Source organism: Corella eumyota, chromosome 1 (genome assembly GCF_963082875.1).
Source record: "Corella eumyota chromosome 1, kaCorEumy4.1, whole genome shotgun sequence".
NCBI lineage: Eukaryota > Metazoa > Chordata > Ascidiacea > Phlebobranchia > Corellidae > Corella > Corella eumyota.
This window is the reverse complement of record NC_137490.1, coordinates 20,087,657-20,108,295: the sequence shown is the minus strand read 5'-3', so window position 1 is coordinate 20,108,295 and position 20,639 is coordinate 20,087,657. Positions and strand designations below refer to the sequence as shown.

The 20,639-nt window shown below is 28.9% G+C and overlaps 2 protein-coding genes across 4 annotated transcripts; one reads left to right on the top strand and one right to left on the bottom strand.

Annotated features, from left to right (window-relative positions):
* Positions 1 to 1,571: 1,571 nt before the first annotated feature.
* LOC145763798 (uncharacterized) lies at positions 1,572 to 5,263 on the bottom strand. 2 transcript variants are annotated; one of them, XM_082575322.1, is made up of 8 exons: positions 5,076 to 5,263; positions 4,766 to 4,891; positions 4,475 to 4,608; positions 4,063 to 4,251; positions 3,752 to 3,827; positions 3,365 to 3,427; positions 3,190 to 3,259; positions 1,572 to 1,745 (listed from the first exon to the last, which is right to left on the bottom strand). In XM_082575322.1, exons 1-8 carry the CDS (start codon positions 5,187 to 5,189, stop codon positions 1,663 to 1,665), a joined length of 855 nt encoding a protein of 284 aa, XP_082431448.1. In that variant the 5' UTR covers positions 5,190 to 5,263; the 3' UTR covers positions 1,572 to 1,662. The 2 variants fall into 2 exon arrangements, with proteins under 2 accessions (XP_082431448.1, XP_082431449.1); XM_082575323.1 differs by lacking the exon at positions 1,572 to 1,745 and adding an exon at positions 2,872 to 3,021.
* Positions 5,264 to 7,059: 1,796 nt separating this feature from the next.
* LOC145763853 (uncharacterized) lies at positions 7,060 to 18,381 on the top strand. 2 transcript variants are annotated; one of them, XM_082575389.1, is made up of 16 exons: positions 7,060 to 7,162; positions 8,968 to 9,226; positions 9,866 to 9,954; positions 10,033 to 10,116; positions 11,823 to 11,891; positions 12,409 to 12,553; positions 12,810 to 12,862; positions 13,291 to 13,429; positions 13,635 to 13,816; positions 15,730 to 15,799; positions 15,950 to 16,011; positions 16,238 to 16,298; positions 16,482 to 16,655; positions 16,871 to 17,037; positions 17,128 to 17,253; positions 17,384 to 18,381. In XM_082575389.1, exons 2-16 carry the CDS (start codon positions 9,019 to 9,021, stop codon positions 17,504 to 17,506), a joined length of 1,752 nt encoding a protein of 583 aa, XP_082431515.1. In that variant the 5' UTR covers positions 7,060 to 7,162; positions 8,968 to 9,018; the 3' UTR covers positions 17,507 to 18,381. The 2 variants fall into 2 exon arrangements, with proteins under 2 accessions (XP_082431515.1, XP_082431514.1); XM_082575388.1 differs by lacking the exon at positions 7,060 to 7,162 and adding an exon at positions 7,276 to 7,393.
* Positions 18,382 to 20,639: the final 2,258 nt, after the last annotated feature.

The following is a 20,639-nucleotide window of genomic DNA, read 5'->3' as shown; positions in this document are numbered from 1 at the left end:
GTTATATTTGGGCGTGGTACGATCCGTACGGTTCTCGCCTCGCTTACAGCCTAAGGCTTTAAATCAAGCTTCCGCGGATATTCTGGTAACAGGAAATTGATATTGCGCGATCGGTACCCTCTAGTTGATGCTAATTCTCAATACTGACCAAGAAAAGTGTTACAATTCTCGTAATTACATTGCTATGTAGGCATTACGTACTTGCACATAGCCCGAAATTGGAGCAGAAGGATTCTTTTAATCTGTGTCCATTTCAAGGCGGTACTTGATGTAATGAAAAGGCACCTTCCAAATATGTAAGAATTTACACACTGGTAACTTAAGTTAAACATGTGTAAAGTAAATTAATGGATAGGGATTATGACAAGCAGTTTTTCTTATCTATATTGCTGTTAAATAAACTAGATTTGTAAAGCGACGATTAATTAATTATAAAGCTGTAATCAAAATGTTTTTGGCAGCATCAATTATTGTTTAATTATAAGCTGTATTTTCTTAAAGAATTTGTCAAATTGTTGGGATTCAAAATTCGGAAAATAAATAATTGCAACGTAATAGAATTGACGCTTCCCAAAAAATAGTGATTTTAAAAATTAGCGATCGGCAATTCGTGAAAAATAGGCGACTTCAGACGAGCTTTTCGTTACCGGAAGCGGTCTTCACGCCATTGCCCCAAGCTAAAAGTGACTTTCAGTGCTTACCTCGAATTGTTAAAACTATACCGACCCGGTACGGGATCTTCTGTGAAGCCGGTACAGTTATGTGTTCTCAATTTGCCAACCAAGGATTTGGACTGGATGTAAATAAGCAGTGCCGTTCACTATTGGGCCTTTGTTGTTTTTATCCTAACTGACCCATGAGATAGTTTAAGCGGCTTAGACTAGGCTGTAATCTGGTTAATGATGATGCTTATGTATGGATAACATAACGGCCTCGCCCATGGTCAAGGCACTCCGATTAAAGGCTGACGCAACCTTAAATTGCATTTTTGATGATGTCACTTTTTAAATCATAATAAAAGTGCAATTATTTTTTAATGGTTGTACAAAAAAAAACAAAAATAAAAAAAATAAGTTGGCTTAAGATTTTTCTGTGGTTTTTACTGCTATAGAAATCAAATAAACGTTAAAAATATTTTGTTTCTATTTTTTTTTTGCTTTCTCCAAAATGCCCGAAGGTGTTAAATAAAAAAGGAAATTCAAAAACGAACTTTTACAGGATCTTGTCGCAAACGGGTACGGGCAAATAAAATATTTTTACAATCTTCGCTTTTTTATCTTCAGTTACGCTTATTTACCTTTGTGTTCATATTACTTTAAGTATATAAATCAAGTGTCGTAGCTGATCGGGCAGAATATTATCTGATTCCCCTTGAAATACTTAATAACCAGCAAACTTGTATCCGCTCCGAATTACTAGGCGTGGTCCTATGCTTACGTCATCGGCCAATCGCAGGGTGGCGCTTAGCTAGTAAGTCATTTCCCGCAATAAGTTTAATTGTAACTCTTATACATCGCAGCACATATATTTAAACCACTTTGTATTAAGGCGGTTCGAATTAAGAGAATTAATAGCATTCAATATGTTTTATTCGATCGTTAAATTTCATGTTTAATTGTGTGAATAGTTATAGGTTAACATTACAATTGTAGTGATTAAGGTTTACAAGTCTCCAATGCCCTGCAATGTCATATCCATGTCCTCGGATATTGCTTTGATCTTGCACTTTTCCGAATACAGGTTATCTGAAATATTATAATTACATAATTTATTGACGTAAATCGTTTAAAATCTCTAAAAACAATTAAACACTGTTAGTAAAAATAGAATATACAAATATATGGACAAAGTTATTATGTAATTTAACATGATTGTTCTGTATATAAATTGATTAAGTTATTTATGTGAATAAAATGCAAAAAAATATTTTAAAATTGAATAAAATATGCAATTTTGTGATTAAAATGTTTTTAAATTTGATTTAAATAAGTGTAGCATTGCAAATCTTTAAACCATTTAAAATGAATGACATCTAATGTTTATATCAAAAGATGTCGTCATTATCTACTTTTGGACTAGTTTAAAATATTGTAAACCGTCCACTATATATTAAATTACCATAACGATATAACACGTAAGATATGCTAGCAACAGAAAAGTGCAAGAGTCATAGCGTCAAAACCGGTTCAACCGCATTGAGTCATAGAAAAAAGTTACGACGTCGATTTTGGGCGGGGTTCGAATATTTTGCAAGGTGCTGTGGCGTTGCGTAATTAAAGCGAGCGGCCTAAAAATCGGCGGGAAAAAGGGAAAAATGCGTTGTAATTTGTTGTTTAAAGGTTGTGTAACCAGAATCACAGGTTTGACATTAACTTTGTATTAAAAAACACAAAAAACACACAATATTTGTACAAACAAAAGCTTTAAAACCAAAAAGCATTTTTTAAGTTTTCTATAATATACGGGCGTGGTTTTAATTTCTTATTTTTAGTAACTGCTCTTAGAAAAAACGTTAAATGACATATTTTTAATGTAATCTTGTTGTATTTAAATATTTTTAAATAATATATAAATAATTTAGCTATGGTTAGTTGTTCTATTGTTTTAGTTATTCTCTATAATCCAGAACAATATATAAACGTTTATATTTTTAAACAAACTTTCTTCTTTACATAGTATTATTAGAAACTATATTCATAACTTATTTTTAACAGGCAAATTAAATGTGAAAGTTACTTTTAAAAGCTGAATTCTAATTTATTTCTAGTGAATATTAGTGAATGCTCAAATAAGTAACATGCTAATTATAATAACAATGTGCACTTTATTATTTTAAAAATGAAAAAATACACAATGGCATAAATTTAAAGAAAAAATGTTTGTTTCATGCAATAAGTGATTTGCGTGATTTTTAGTGAAGATGACGTCATGGTGCTCGTGATAGGTGATGACGTCATGCTTAATAAGCTGAGATGTCCTCGTTAAAGTTGCGCATGCGCATTTTTTGTTTGTAAAGTTCGTCTAATGAAAGGTTTTTAACAAATTTAATAATTTAATAATAATTTTATATTTTAAAGTAACATGATATTATTTATTAATACAGTATAGCCGACGTTATGGTGAAAAATGAAAATTTTAATATAAATATTTGGTTTGTTTTATGATAATGAAATAAATTAATAATTTTACCTTCAAGCTCGTCAATGTTCTTTTCTAACTTGACGACAGTTTTTTCAGCAAATTCAGCTCTGGTCTCAGACTAAAAAAATGATTTGTATTTTAACTTGAATATTTTAATTTAAGGAACTAAAATAAAGTCGTAAAAGAAAAAATTATCAATTTAGTCTATTTTTTTAATACTTACATCCTTCAGTTTGTCAGTAAGAGTCTTAATTTCTTCCTCATAAGTCCTTTCTTTAGCAGAATACTAAAAACAAAAAAATAAATGTTTCACTGGTTACTTTAGCCCCCACTACTGTTATCTAATTTGGGTATTAAAAGTCACACGATCGCGCTAGAGATCAAATTGTGTGAAGTATGTCTACGTAACTAATCAGCTGCTCTTAAGACAGCTGTCTATTAGTCAGAAACCAAACTTAACAAAAAGCAGACTTTAAACTTTATGGATCACAAACAATATTAAATTATCTATTCTCCACAATGAAAACTCAATTAATTTGTTACTAATTAATTACATATATAAAAACATTTTAAATTAATTTAAAGTTAAAAAGTTAGTTGTAAAATTTACTTTTTCTGCTGCAGCTTCAAGGGATTTCAAGTTGTTGGCAACAATTTTCAATTCCTCGTCCAACTCAGTCGATTTGCTGATAATAAAATTAAATGTTAAAATATACAAAAATTTAACGACAAGGTCACATAATAAACAATTGTTTTTTAGTTAAAACATCATAGTAGTAAATTTTCACATTTTTAAACTTGATACTATTAAAAAACAAACACTTTTGAATTTTAGGCATTTTTGGGTTTAGGTTGCTAGAGATTATTAAAGTAAGAGTAAAAATGTATATGTTAAATGTAAATTTAATAAAGTTTGGTTACTTTTCAGCTAATTCAGCTCGTTCTTCTCCCCTTTCAAGTTCAGCCTCAACCATGACTAATTTCCTTGCAACTTCTTCGTATTTTCTGTCAGCATCTTCAGCAATATTCTTAGCTTCAGCAAGTTGAATCTCTTGTAGTTCCAATTTCTCTTCGTCTTTCAACGATCGGTTTTCAATAACCTTTCGTCCACTATTAAGTTCACATCGATATTATTAACATATAAGAATGTAAAAAACATATAAAATGGTCAAAATAATAAGAATTTTATTGCAATATATTAATTAAATATGTTTTTATCTTTATATAGACATTAGTGAAAACTGTAAGCTTTTGAGATTTTTCTTGTACGCTTTAAAATTGTTTTTTTTTTATTTTAATCTATTTATTAATTCTTCTTTAAACGTTTTCTAACCGTTCGCTTTCATCAGCTGCTTTTTCGGCTTCTTCCAACTTGGTGAGTGAGATTGTAAGTCGTTCTTGGGCCCGGTCTAATTCTTCCTCAACAAGTGTGATACGTCTGTTAAGTGAAGCTACTTCTTGTTCAGCCTTGTATAAAATAAAGAATGTTTGGTTAACAAATTGCGCAATTTGAAAAGGTCTGGTACATAGTTATATTAAGGGCAAATTGGATTCAAATCATTTTTTAAAGTTTTTTTACTATTTACAATATTTTAAGTTAGTTTTGTAATAATTTGGTTCTTACATCTGTTGCTTTCTTTTCGGCGGATTCCAAGTTATCGTTGGCAGTTTTCGATTTTTCTTGTGCGGAATCTAAGTCGTCTTCAGTTCCTTTCAAAGTTTTCTGAAGGGTCTGGAGTTCCTCTTCGAACTGAAACAAGTTTACTTTTAATTTATTTTAAAGTGTTTAACTTAGCATTTACATAAAAAATCAGAAATTTAAACCATAAAAATCAAAACAATTTTTTGAGGCATTTTATTAAAATGTCAGCCTTGTTCATATGGATAAGTCATTTATCAACTTCTAACAAGATGTGTATAAATTCGAAAATTACTTTTACGACTTTATCCTCGGCAGATTTCTTGTCAGTCTCAGCCTGTTCAGCTCGATCAATTGCATTTTCTTTGTCCAATTTCAACATGGTCATCTTCTTTTTGATAGCTTCCATTTTGAGGCTTTATTTTGTATAACACAACAAGAATAAACAATAACTTCTAACTAGCAGATCTAAATGTGAAAACCGAAAAGTTATATTATAGTTATATATTAAATCAAACCTTCTTCTGTGTCCAACAGTTACATATATATCTATTTTTAAAATGTGCAGTAGGATTGATAAGACGGGTCTTATAAGCAGTTAGAACTGACTAGTAGAGATCTGTCAGCTGTTCGGTTTTGTCACTTCTCTCACGGGTAATAACAGAGTGCTGAAATGCGCAGCTTACTTCGTTCTGACTAAAGTGAAATACCGCATGCCGTAGTTTTAGTGTTAATATAAACTTGTTAATAATTTTCTTAATATCTTACATATGACTTTAGATTGTGTTATATTGTTTTAAATACAATCGTGTTTAAAGTCGATTATTTGTTTTAAATCTAGGATTAAACTGTTAATTTATTATGTAAAAATAATTATCTTTTGCTTTTTATTAGTCATTTGTTTTGTATTACTGAATAAAGTCTTCAAATTTACATTTCATACTGAGTCAATATATAGTAATTTTTCGTATCGCCAAAAAGTAATATTGTTTTTTGAACAATTTTGTAAATGCGTATTCCCTTAAAGTGATAGGTTTTTTTTCAATTTTATTAGGTAAGGGTGTGCTGTTGGGACGTGTTTTAAGCTATCCGTAATGGGCGGGCTCAAGTGCGAATATTGTAGCATTGGTGCGGTTTAAACCTGAGACCTTTTGGCTTGTTTTCCGATGGCATAACTGTTATACCGCACTACCGCCCCATTTTAAACACGAAATATTATTTTTATTTAGATACCGTTAGGTAGCACCACATACTTGTAGGAAAAATTACTTTAAGTCGTCGCTAGTGGGCGAGACTGAGTATAAATTTTAACAACATATTTAATAGGTATACCTTATAATAACAAAGTTATAATTATAATGCAGTATACCTAAAGGTCTTTACAGAAAATATTTTTTATCAATAATTTCAATCGCACTTTAAAATTTTTTTAAAAACTTAAACTAACATATTTTATTTATCAAATGCACTGTTTGTAATTTTTCTCAATTTTTTTAATTAAATTAGATATATATTTGTTTTGAAATAAACAAATAATTAAAAAAAACGTCGCTTAATGACAAAACTTTTATTCAATTAAATCGTTTTGAAAGGACCTCCAATGTCGTGTTATTAAAACGAAATAATTCTCAATGGAGATTGTTTAAAAATAAAAACCCGAATATCCTTAATCAAAATAGTATCCCGGTCTAATAGAAGTTATCAGCGGGCCAATAACAACAGACTTTTTAAAAAAGGAAAGTTCTATGCGATTAATAACAATACATGACAAATAAGTGTATCAAAATACGGTGGAATCGACGATGGATTAAAGCCTGCTAAGCCAGGTGGCGAACTGCCTCGCCCTTACTGACGACATCCTGTCAACGCAAGCTATTGTCTAAATACGCTCGCTATTGTGTACTTCTGTTGAATATATGCCTATTGTCTTTACGCTTGGCTTGCCGCTAACAGGGACCATTGAGTTCCACAGCGCTTGTCATTTTTCCCCAAGAACAGTTATCGAAGCGCTAAATAAGAATAGCGATGATCATTCAGTGTAAATGAATTATTAATATCAATAATTAAACCAAAATACCTGATTGTTCAAAAGTTTTTCGCAGGCACAAAAGGCAGCTAGGTGTGTCGCTTCAACTTGACTAATGTAACAAAAGGAACACAACGCTTAGAGCGGATGTAAATTCTATAGGAAATAAGAAACGAGTTGGCAATCATTAGCTCTTCCATATGTTTACTAACACGGTTTTTTAGACAGTAGCGGCAGTAGTTTGATAAACAATAGAGCTTGTGTTATGATAAAGTCTTAATAACAGATTACTGTATTAGTAGGCTTAGTTGTACAGGTAAAGATTTTGTTATGAAACGATTCTGATTCTAAATAAAGTAAGTTAAGAATTTTGATTCCAAAAATATCTGGCATTAGATTAAGTGAATAATTATGTTGATAGGTAAACTTAATTAAAATACGTTAAATAAAAACCAAACTATTTTTATCTAGAAATTTAGATCTATAAACAAAAAATTGAAAGCATTTAGGTAATATTTATAGAAACGCAATTGTATTCATTTATTATTAGAAATCGAATCTGTATTTTTATTATTTCATTTATCAAGGTAGGTGGTATTTTTTATCCGCTAGGTTGCGTAAGACAGCAATTAACAAGACACTATTTTTTTGATTGACAATTTAACCTAACTTCAAATGCAAATTAAATTTTATATAATTGATACTTTACATGACATAAATTAGTAAAAAAAAAAGTGAGGGCTTTCAAATATTTAAACTACGGTAATAGAATTAAATTAAATAATAATAACGGGAAATTGTTTTATTAAAACGTAATACCATAGTATAAATTCTACAACGTTATTTTAACTATATGAAATTTTACACACTTTTGTTCCCTTATAATTTCTGCGTATAATAATATTACATTTTATAGCCATCAATCATAAATCGTTAGACCTTAACTCATTATTTAATACAAGATTGATGTAACCTAGTAAAAGTGTTGTTGTTTACATAGAAGTTTCGTAAATCGTAAGTGCCTCGAAACAAAGCTTATTGACTGCCTTAATGGGCCGTGTGTTGCCTAATTAACAAACCATGGCTGCTATTGTTCATTGTAATGATATCAGTATAATAAACAGAGTAATGGACATTAGGCCTGCGCGAATAATTAGAATCTAGACTTCTTTCATGTCTTGATGTCATTATTTTCATTGAAAGTACCTCGTAACGAAGGGTATTATATTTCTTATTCTTGTTTTCGTATTGTGTTTATCGTTAACTAACAATAAGATAGGCTTAGTTGAAATAGAACCGAAAATTCAACTTTTATACAATAGCTTTCGTGGCGGTCCATTTTAAACAATGATAAATTAATGGTAAACGTTTTAGAAACTTGTAAATTTTAAAACTTTTATTTTTAAGTGATTTTTTTATGTATAAAAACTATTATGGGCTAAATTTTAAACCCCGCGTTTTTAATTTTTGTTATTTTGAGTTCCCTCAATATTTAAACGACTAAACATTATTAAAAACATATTTGCAAAAAGTTACAAAATTTGTTTAAAATATTAAATAACAAAATTAAAAACTAAATCTGTTTTTAACGAGTATTTAATTGTTTTAACCATGTTATTTATGCTATACCATGAACTTTAATTACTTTATATGCTTCACATCTTAATTAAAGTTTAAGATATGGTTTATATATATTATAATTAGTGATCAATATACAGATAAATGATAAAATGGCGAAATAATAGATTTTATTTTTGATGCTTTCACTTCGCGGGCGTAATCAAGAAAATGCCCTTTTTCTTTTTTTTCCCATTCAAATGCCGTAAGCGAGAATTGAATTTTACTTAGAGCGTAGATGAAGGCTACAGCTAGAGCGAACGCTTACGTTAGAAAAGTAATGGCAATCGCTAAACAGCAGATAGTAGCACTTTTAAGTAGAAATAAGTTAATTGATACACGATTATATACATTTAAAATATTTAAAATATATTTAAAAGCAAGGTTAAATAGATAAGTAATACAGACAGGCAAAATAGTACTTTAATAGTAGCGAAATATATAAAAGTAAATTAAAGACTTGAAACTTCGATTAATTTACAAGTGTTATTAAAAATAAGTTAAAAATGTAATAAATATTAACATTCAATCTTTTATTTTACAGAATAGTTTTCTGCTTAAACAATCAACATAAAACCACATTTAGTTCTTGAATATGATGGTCGCTAAGCACACTATAGGTGCTGAAAGCAGTAACCAGCAACCTCTGCCTTCGAATTCACCAGCTTTTTCCAGTACCTCATTATCCCCGCCGGCATCTCCGCGAAATATTTCACATCTTTCCGAATCCAGTGCAAATTTAAACAGATTTTACAGCAACCATGTTGCCGAGAATTCAGAAGATGTTGTGAATAACAACGAAGGTTAGTTTGCAGTTTTTATAATGTACAACAACATAGGTTATGAATTAAACCTTATTTTTAGTTTTTTTGCCGTTTTCAATTTTAGTTTTTTTTGCCGTTTTTTAAGTTTAAATTTAACTTGCAGGCGTCGTTAAAGTAGCGCTAATATTGTTAGATTGTGTTCATAATTTACCACCATGTTTTATGTGTCATACTAAACAATATTAAAGCTGTTGTCTTATAATTAATTGCTTAATTTCTCTATTAATTTTCACGTGGCGCAATCTTGCCTATCACTTTTTTGTCTTGGTAAACTGCTGCCTGATCAGCATCGACAATACGGTGGCATATGATAAATAGATATTTCCTTTGTTGCGAATCCATCACTTCTAATGACAGTACAAGCTTGCTTAAGAGAATAACATCTTTAACAATAACACTATAATCTAATAAGATCAAAAAAGAATTAAAAATGAATGGTATATATACCATATTTACATTTGATGTAAAAGACCAACTTTGCAGCTTAAACATTCAGTATCTTTTTGTAACTCCGGCCTAGTCTCGTGTTGCTTTTGTTAGATATTGTAATTAACCTGGTTCAAAGGGTTTGCTTCTTAACTGATGTTGTTAAGTTATGTATTTGTGTTTTTGTTACAGTAAAACACCCAGTAAGCGAAAAAGAACGAAAACTTGCCGAAATGATCGGACAACTGAGTTCACTTCGTAAACAATTAGCAACATCGAAGGTAAGACGCTACAACAATTTATATTTTCACGAATTTTTCGTTCAAAATTATCCATTTTTTTTGTTATTTATTTTGAAGGAAGAGGACGATTCAAAAAATGCGATTCAAAGTTTTATGAAGCAGCAAGAACAGGTTGAACTCCAAAGAAAACAACAAGAACAGGTTTAAAACTTATTTTTAAAACTCAAGTTTTTTTGAAGTAACAGCCTAAACATAACCCCTTTTTTATAGTATTAAAGATCAGTATTAAAAACTTGCCCTTGGTATATGTCACTGTTTTGAGCATTGTTTTTTTGCTGTATTATGCAGATATTACAAAGTTGGTTATTTATATCGATTATCTAACTTATTATGCTAACACACATAGACGTTGACGCAGGTTAATGAAGGTAAAACTTGCGTTCTTGCACATTACAATAACAAGTAATAAGATTGTATTAAAAAGGGTATTTTAAAATAAAAATTGAATAGAATTTTAAGAAGTTGAATTGAGGTGATGTTATATAATTTATAGTAAAATAATTTATATAAATAGTTAAAAAATTGCGGTCAGAAACTGCTAAAATATCAGTTAAGGAAGGTTTGGTAAATAAACCAAACGCTCATGCCGTTTTATTGGCGGGCTTTTCTAATTTCCTCGCACTGAAAAAGCGGATAATAAAAAAACAAATTCTGTCACTTCTTTCTATCCAAAAGCCCATTGTCTATTCGCATTGTTTCTATTGTTCAAAATTGTCGCTATTGTATCGGCAATTTCCTCGATTTTTTCGCGATCCCACAATAAGCTACGTCAACAATGTGGGCATTGTTATTAAATAATAATACCCATAGTTTGGAATAGAATAAGCAACAACAATTCAAAAAAAGCGTCTTACATTATATAAAAATTGAAACTTTAAATTGTTTACTAATTTTTGAGAAAAATAAATTCAAATTTTTCCTTCATAAAAATGAGTATTTTTAAGGATAACTTTTGTAGGTACAACTAACTGACATAGGTGCAATTTTTTGTTGGTTAATTGGCGTATAGATAAAAACTGGACATATTAATTAATAAAATATGCGCGCGTTATTTTTATAAATCGGTGATGGTTCGCTTAGCTGTGTTTATTTTTGAACAATAATTTCTCTATTGTTTTTTTAGCACTCATAACAAGCATAGGTCGTCTTATCTGTTTTACAAACATGTTTTTGATGGAGATTGTTTTGTGTGATATTGTTTTGACATAAGGTGTATATAACAATAGACTAAAAACACTGATACCCAAAAAATTTTAACAAAAATTAAATTGGTAGTATGGGTTAATCGACAAGCTATTACCTAATAAAAGTTAAGGTAAAATAATACGTTCAATAAAAAGCTGTTTAAAAGATATTGTTTTCTATAAATAAAAATACAATTGGTTTTCAAATCTATTAAAAAAGTGGTAAAAGTGACATCACCCTCGAAAAATAACCGAAAATAAAAACAAACTTAAAAAATTTCTATAAGCAAAATAAAGCCCGCGCAAAATTTGATAGAATTTTTTTTGAACCAGCGTTAGAAATAATCCAATGGCCAGATCCTTGTCGCGAGTTATTTTTGTATTATGTATAGCATAGCATAGTGCACCAAGTTAAACACTAACAATAGAATGGCGGGGGTTAATACCAGCTTTGTTGTATCCGCCTCTGCCGAACAACAATGGAAAAATGAACAATTTCCCAAGAGGCTGCGCCTGACAATATAAAATTTTAGTCAACTTTAATCATGTGGAATCAGTTCTCTGTGTTATTTAAACGAAGCTTTCTTTTCGTGATAATTTGTCATGGCCCGTAATATGTAAAGGAAACCTTTCCCTTATTCTAACAAATATATTATTTTTTAGATCGGTTTACAGCAGAGACAACTTTTGGAACAGCAGCACAAGATTAAAGCACTTCAGCAGCAGATACAGGTAAAGAAGACTAAATTGATGTGCGCACGCGATATTCAAAATATACGCGAAAAAATATTGGCATTGTGCCAAACATTTGTAAAAAAGCTACAATATTTACAATATCTTATACATTAAAACTGATTCGTATTTTCAAAAAATTAGCGAAAACAATTTTGTAAAATCAAGTGTTTGCACAATACACAAGAATGGTGCAGACGACAAATAAGGGATATACATATCGTGATAATATTTGATCGTTTGTTAAAATATGTCGGGCCTGTTAAACATTGATCGACAACTGCATTCATATCTTTGTTGTATTCGAAAAAATATGGAAACGGAAATGCCGAGATATATTTAAACGTTTGGCCTTGTCTGCTTTAGTCTAAAAATAATGGAAATGTCAATCAGGGGTCAGAAGTTAAAGAGTAGAGGAGACAATTTATTAAATTCGTAATTTCACTGGTTGTCATTTTTTGGTGACAGGAGCGTATTACCGATTATAATCTCTATAATTTCACTTGTTAACTTTTAGGATATGGCATCTACGAAGCAGTATCATAGTCCTGACAATCCTTTACTTCAAATGTATTCAAGGCCCCCAGATTCGATCCCAAACGAAAATATTTTCACGCAATCGCCATTTTTGCAACCTTTCGCTACTTATAAGGGAATGTTTGGTAAGTATAAAACTTAATAACACCATTTTTAAGTTATCTCTTATTCTTTTACTTTTTAGGAACATTAGACTTTAGAGATTTTTTTCCATTCGAATTTAGGAACTTTTACTTTAAAATATAGCTCTTATTTTAGAAAAAAATACTTTAGAATTTAGGAATGTCTTTTAAAACTTTAAGAAAATTGTTTTAGATTTTTTTGATTATTTTAAAATATATTTTTTATTTTCTGTTTAATTTTTAATTTTTAAATTTTTAGATCCCTATTCGCAACTTTTAAACTCAAGTGGGATGGGAATGACTCCCGCGCAGGTAAAATACAAAGTTTCAAACTTTCATACATTAAACAGCACAGCGCAAAAAAACATGTTTTTAAAACAGGCCTATCGTTATTATTTAAACATTATGTATGGACGGGCAATAGAAAAGTCATGCTAGTATAACAATACCAAACTGTCAGGTTCACCATATTGTTTAGGCTTCTTCCCAGTAATTTACAGACGCTTGCATATCAAGTAACTAATAGAGGAAACAACGCTTAATGTTTGTTTTGCCAAATCCCGTGTTAAACAATAAGATATCCCCCTTTTTTTCAGCGTTTATTTTTGCCGCAAAGCTATAACATTACATCTAAACCCACAAGCCAATGCATTATACATAAAACGGCATCATATTATATCCTTTTTAAGGTGTATTTATATTTTTGTTTATTCCAAAATTTCGTGTTTTTGTTTACGCAGTCTCTGCAGTTGTTTTCTGCCAGAAATAACGCATTGTCGGCGGCGCTAAACCCCGGAAATCTGCCAGAAAACGGATTTTTACCCGGCGCGAGTCATATCCCCATTTCATCACAGCCTGCCAGTTTAAACACCAATGGAGGTATTTAAAAATGTTTTTCAAAGTTAAAATTCTACGTTTTAAAGTTGTTAAGAGTGAGACTATAAACATTTATTGACATTACTTTGTTTTAAGCCTGTCGAAGCCATTTTAAGTAGCTAAAAAATGAACTTAATTTTCACAAAAAGTTTCTTTTTAAGAAGTTTAATGTTAAAATTTGACTTGGTATTTCTAAATTTATTTTTAGTCTGCAACGCAATTTCAAATTTCCTATCAAACGGCGATTTGATGTCAAAACGCGGTTCGCCGTACACCAGAAAACCTTCTCACAATTCGAGCGATCAGATTGCCTTAGAGAAAATCCTACCAAGCCCAAGCTCATTGCAACATTCATTGTTATTCAAAGCCAACGACAAGAGCTCAACAACGGTGAGTTAACCTAACAGTTGTCTAGGTCTTTGGTGTTTTAATTACCATCTTATAAGGCGCGCTGGTATTTCTCTTGAGGATATCACCTTGACCAAAATAGATACGCGCATCTATTCGCTAACGAGCGGTTAATTGTGCATTGATCTAATCGCTGGCAAGAAAGCCGTTGTTTTTTTCAAACAATACTTTAAGCTTTAATAAAACACGCAGACCTTTTAAAAGGAACTCGAATTGGGAACCACACGCTAGGAGCAGGAATCCCAACTATAGAAACAAACAATTGCTATTGCTGATCATAACTGGGCCTTTCACTAAACAATAATTGCGGTTTTTAGCCTTTTTTGGGACAGAAGCGGTTTTGTAATTACGCTCGTCTAAAATTTCAACCCAAATTGAACACGGCTTTACGATATTTAATTGTCTTGGAAATTGACGATTATGTCATTTTTATGTCTTAATCTGAATAACACGCGAAATACGAAATAGTCCATTATGCGTAATGGTGTTTACATGTTTACACGATCCATCATAGACAAATAGATCCTTAGAAAATATGCGGTCAGCTTAACAAATTATTTTAAATTGCGATTAAGACACTGTTAACAAAGCTGACTATTCAGCATCGAAAGTTGTGCGCATGATTGTTAAATACCCATACATGTCTGAAACAGAAGTTTGCCCTAACCTAATACAGACCAAAACGGTAAGTAAATATATTTCGATGTCAATAGACGGATATCAAAACGCTTACTTGTTCTGTCACTCATATTTTTAATACGTATTCCAATGTTCATTCAAAATGTCCCCATACAATATCGTGTCATTTGGATTGGAACATGTGTTCGGGTAAAAATTCCAAAAGGGAAACAAGGATTGAAACATTATCGTCGCTCTGCCGGTAAATTAGCCCCGTTTGCCTTTTCGAGTGACGTATTACCTTGTTTTCGATTGAAAGAAATATGAATCGGTTTATTGTATTAGAAAAATAAATAAAATTCTTTAAGCGAATTGAAATCGACCGGAAATTGAGATTAGAACCCGCGTTCACATTATAACTTTTATTTAACAATTCCTTATATAGAATTTTGAAAGGATTACTATTATCAGCGTTGTTAACAAATTGACCATTTATTCAAAACACTTTTTAAAGGCCAATAATAATATTTATAAGTTTATGTAATAACACTTTTTAAATTAAATTTAAATAAAAGTCGCTTAATGGTTAATTATAGATTACAAAATAAACACAATCAATAAATTAAGGCAACTACTTTAAACCAATAATCAATAATGCCTTTGTAGTTTAACTTTAAAACAAATAAACAATTATTAAAATTAAAAAATCGAAAAAATTTGAATTTAAATTTGGTAAACGGTTTGGGTTATATTTTTGTCTCCATCATTGAAACAATGGATAGCTATGTTGATAACCGAGAAAGGAAGGTAGTAATTAAAAGCATATGTATTGACAGTCGAGCTCTCAAATTCTCAAATTACCGTCGCGTTATTTTCATTGTTGTCAGAATGCATTTCAAACGTTACAATACTGTTCGTTATCGACAGCGCTCAGTAATAAGACGACAAAAGCCAGGAAGCTTTTCATTATCTCAAACGAGTATAATTGTGATATGATCCCAGCGTATGCTGTTATCTTAGAAAATATGCAAACCCTTATATCAAGATATGCTTATTGTATATTTTCAACAACAATACGTTTCACAATACGTTTAATTTTAACCAAAAAATATATACAGAATTTGGCTTAAAACTTTTTTGTAATTGAATAAGTAATTTTAAAATTGGATGACAGAACACAATAGCGTGGTATTGTTTAGTTAGGTATTGTTTAAATATAAGATTTAATTTTCTGTTGCCTTAGTAAATTTAAATTAGTTTTTGTTTATTTTTTACAGGACAACGCCCCAATTAATTTGTCCAAGAAAACTTCCGTTTCACAGAAATCAAGGAACTCGGAATGCACAGGTAAATTTATCGAATTTTGTACGTCAATTATTAATTATTTGACATAGTTTAAAATGTGTTGTAACAAAAATTTATGTATATACATATTTTTATAAAATTATATGTTAATTTTTAAGACAACTTACAAACAATAACTTACTTTATTTATAGGTAGAGGAAATGGAACAAAATCAAATATGTCGTCTCGAACTTCGGCTTCTTTTCGTCATGAGGTAATTTCATTATATTTTTTTTTGAATTTGTATCAAAATTCAAGTCAGTTTTTTAAACGTAAATTTCTTTTTCAACTTCACATTTTGCAAAAACTCAGCAGTATAATTGCTCACAAAGTTGGTTAAGCCCTGCTCTTTAGCGTCACGTTGTGGATATTTATTGTCAATCAATCAATTTGACAAAAGCCTATATTTAATTTTTTTCTTTTTTTGTTGGAATTTATAGAAAGAAGATTTTGAAAAACAAAGAAAATTTTCCGGGGAAAGTTCTGACGACCGCTATTCAGGTAAAATGCTGGAATATATAACATTTAAATAGTTCAGATGATAACATTTAAGTAAATGTAATATATCACATTTGGTTAAATGCTTTAAAATAAAAAAAATAAAAAAAAACAAGTATGTAGACAGTTTATCTAATTTATTTTTTAATTTTTTTAGTTATTGTTAAATATTTTTTTATTTTATAGACAACATTAACTACTTTGCCAAAGACGATTCAATGAACAAAGAAATACGAACGAATTCAATCGATCACATCAAGAGACCAATGAATGCATTTATGGTTTGGGCGAAAGACGAAAGAAGAAAAATCTTACAAGCTTTTCCTGATATGCACAATTCAAATATAAGCAAAATACTCGGTAAATTTTTTTAAACTTTAAACACCAATCAAATTTAAAAGTTAATAACATTCTAATATAGACTTACAAAAATGGCTTTATTGTCATTTTTTGGCCTAAATCAGTTCGCAGAAATAGTGTTTTATATTAAAAGGGTAAATATACACAACTTGTTTTAACAAATCTTGTCTGTTTATTTTACCATATTAAAACTTGTGTTTATATTACTTGTTTAGGTGCTAAATGGAAAGAAATGACCAACAGTGAAAAGCAACCTTACTATGAAGAACAGGCTAGGCTTAGTAAACTTCACCTTGAAAAATACCCAGATTATAAATACAAACCTCGACCCAAACGAACTTGTATAATCGATGGAAAGAAGATCCGAATTTCCGAGTATAAAGTAAGTAGTTTATTAATATTGTTAAAAAAATACCAATGTTTACTTAATTTTTATTTTTGTTCCCTTATATTTTATTGGTTCTTTTTTCAGGCTCTTATGCGATCAAAGAGGCAAGATATGGCAAACTTTGGTGGCCAAAATGGAAATTCCCGATCTAGAAATAGAAGAACACATTCACCAATTTCACCGCCTTATAAATACTCACCTACACTTAATGTAAGTTAAACAACATATTGGACAAAAAAAAAAACAACAAAAATTGGTATTTGTAACTTTTAACTATAAAACTTTATAAAATATTTTCAAAAACTTAAAAAAAGATTGTATTATTGTTGTGTTATATTAGGCTTCCACTTCGTCAACTATTTCTCGGTTGAATCGACTAGTTTCGAAGATGGAGGAGGTGAACAACCCAAACAAGTATTACGAAGATGAAGTCCCAGTCAAAAAGGAAACAGAAGCAATGTAGTTTATAAATATTATTTTGGGTTTAATTAACCCTGGCCTTGCTGCTACCCAATATGTTCCAATCAATTATTTGTTAGTTGTAGTTTTTAGCGATTTTTAACAGAATGATGTTGCAGTTCCAATATCCTGCCATAGTTAATTTCTATACTGCCTGAAATTAGACCTGCTGCCGGACAGGGTAAAGCCATATTAAAGATGCAAATACCTACTTTTCTTCAATAAACTGCTGCTCTTCAGTATAATTTTTTGCCTTATTGTACCTTAGTTTTTATTATGATGACGTCATAATATTATGACGTCGGCAGACTCTGACGCGAGCTTCCTGTTGCAAAAAAAGCAAAGTTTCATCGTCAATCATTTTCTTCAATTTTATCACTTGTAAGTTTTACGTTTATAAAACGTAATCTTTTTTGTAATATATATTTTTAAAACAATACACAGGCTTTTATGTTACGTACCAATATAGGCCTTGATATTTGTCGATACTAGAATAATAACACAGTAATTTGTACTTAATTTCTAGCGTACTTTATGTAACGTACTTGCTATATAATCTGTTGTTAGTTTTTCTTTCGTTCGTTTTGCGCAACTTTTGTTTTCAGTTGTTTGTTATAAAGTACGCTTTATTGTTCAACTGCCTTAATAAAACTATTATAACATAGATCAGGTATTTTAAACAAACAAGAGCTTTTTGGTAAACCTTATTCTTAGTTAAGTTTTAAGTTAAAGTTCAAGATATGATCGATGGTAATTTAATTTATTTTTTTGGCAATTACACTTAATAACAAAATCATGCACAATAACTTTAAATTATTTATTTTGTTTTACTTTCCAACTTGTAGTTACGTAGAAGTCAAGCTATTTCTCTTGATGCGTTATTTAACGCTCTTAGCAACTGCTAGAGGCAATTTCTTCGCCACGTGGAAAACGAAAAAGTTTGTGTGTAAATTTCTTTCATTACGCTGATAAGGAATTATTTTAAGATGTAAACAAATAGTTATAAACAACTTGAAGAAATTGATTACCTGGAATAAGGATTATTACAGATTGTGTATGTTTAATGTTTCAAGTGAGAAAAATATTTATAGTTATGATTCGTAAATTATCGTTGTATTATTTTTCTAAAATTTAATCTAAAAATTAAAAAAGTTAAACTTTTTTAATTTAAAAGACAAAAAAAAAAGTATTTAAAAAAATCTTATATTAATAAACTTTATTATCACCAGGTTACAACAAAATGCACAGATGTAGGTTTTCAAATTTCAAAATTTTTAATAAAAATGTTATTAATTTTTGAGTTTCAAATATTTCTCCAATTATTATTTTATTATTTTTGCATCTTTAATGTTAACAAGGCCAACTTGCGACATATATAAGTTATTTTGAGTTTTTGGTTTTGGTTCATTTTTAGCAAAAAATGTCATAAAAAATATAAAAATAAAAATTTTGTTGCGTAACTGTGTTTATTTTTTAAAACATTTTCTTGAAATAGTAGATTTGCAAATTTTGAAAAATATTAAATCACGAAATTTCAATGTGTGATACTAATTTCTTGAAACCTAGAAAAAAAATACTGATATTAAAATAAAAAGCTAATAAATAAAAAATGCCCTCTGTAATTAATTTGTCGATAATTTTTCAATTTCAAGTTAACTAGAGCTGCTTTTACAGTTTTATTTTAAAAATTTGATTGTATATGTTTATTTGAACAAACGTTCATCTTGATAAATTACAAATAATCACATTTTAAAATTTAAGTAAACAACACAGATATGTATTGTAATGTTATTTACATTAGTAATGCTAATAATAAAAATAAACTAGATTTATTTGATAAATAAAATATGGTTCGAAATCGTTTGATTTTTTTTTATAAAAAAAATTTATTTAGTAGGTTTATTAAATAAATTATAAATTTAAATATTAACTTTTTTTAATTTAAACCTAATTTTAACAAACGAACACGCATTCATTGATATTGTAATATAAAAGTAAACTAAATTTAAAAGCAAAATACCGATCTTAATTTTTGGTAATCAAACGAGTATTAAAATATAATAATAACAAAACAATTAAAAAAAAAATTTACACATTTTTTACTTATACTTTAACATTTTACTTAAATTTTCAACCAATATATTTTACTTTAATGGACAGCGAAAAGGACGATTTTTGACGGCGACCAGAACGCTATTAAATTATTTAAGCGTTAAACTCACACTGATTCGTTTTTTTATAAAAAAAAAATAATTACACCTTAACTAAGAATATTTCATATCTTTGATTTTTAATAACAAACAAGCATTTATATATATTATACAAATAAAATTAATTTTTTAACCCAGTTTTATGTTGTTAATATCAAGATATACATTTTACTAAATTTTAAATTCCCAAAATTGATTTTTGATTTTTAATAAATAAACAAGCATTTAAATAAAATAAACAAACAAAAATTATTTTTTAAACATGTATTTTAATTACTAATATCATAAAATACATTATATTAAATTTTAAATGCTTAATATCAAACTTTAATTTTTAATAAACAAACAAGAATTTAAATATAATAAACAAACAAAAATTAAATTTTTAATCCATTTTCGAGTTATTAATATTATGATATATAACTGACCAAAATTTGAAAACTTAATAACGATCTCTAAATTTTAATAAACAAACACCTATTAATTGCTAATTAATAATATTAAAATTATCAAAATAGGAGGATTGAAACACAATATGATAATAAACGACATACTAAAATTTTAAAAATTTATATACACAAAATCAAAAGTTATTCGATTTCAAAATTCGGATTAGTAAGAATAAAAATAAAAATAAAAATAATAATAAATATACGGACAATAACAATATGTTTCGAAATCTAAAATTTCGAACCTTAATAAGGGTTCAATAGTAAATTAAAATAAAAAAATAATTAAATTAAAAAATTGTTTTACAGTTAAATTTAAAAAAATGATTCAAAACATATTTAAGTTTTAAAAACTAATTTTTGTTATCTTAAAGTTAACTGAATTTTTAACATTCAGTTAAATACATAATTTAGCATTTTTTTAAAAACTAAAAAAGTTAAAAATTAAATAGATATTTATTTTTAAATTTAAGAAATT

Bases quoted from the DNA above. Each gene is read 5' to 3' on its own strand.
- LOC145763798 (XM_082575322.1), bottom strand. From the start codon at position 5,189: ATGGAAGCTATCAAAAAGAAGATGACCATGTTGAAATTGGACAAAGAA. The intron at 3,828-4,062 runs GTAACCAAACTT...TTTTATTATCAG, and splicing joins CGAGCTGAATTAGCTGAAAA to CAAATCGACTGAGTTGGACG. The intron at 3,428-3,751 runs GTAAATTTTACA...TTTTGTTTTTAG, and splicing joins TTGAAGCTGCAGCAGAAAAA to TATTCTGCTAAAGAAAGGAC.
- LOC145763853 (XM_082575389.1), top strand. From the start codon at position 9,019: ATGATGGTCGCTAAGCACACTATAGGTGCTGAAAGCAGTAACCAGCAA. The intron at 10,117-11,822 runs GTTTAAAACTTA...ATTATTTTTTAG, and splicing joins AAAGAAAACAACAAGAACAG to ATCGGTTTACAGCAGAGACA. The intron at 11,892-12,408 runs GTAAAGAAGACT...GTTAACTTTTAG, and splicing joins CACTTCAGCAGCAGATACAG to GATATGGCATCTACGAAGCA.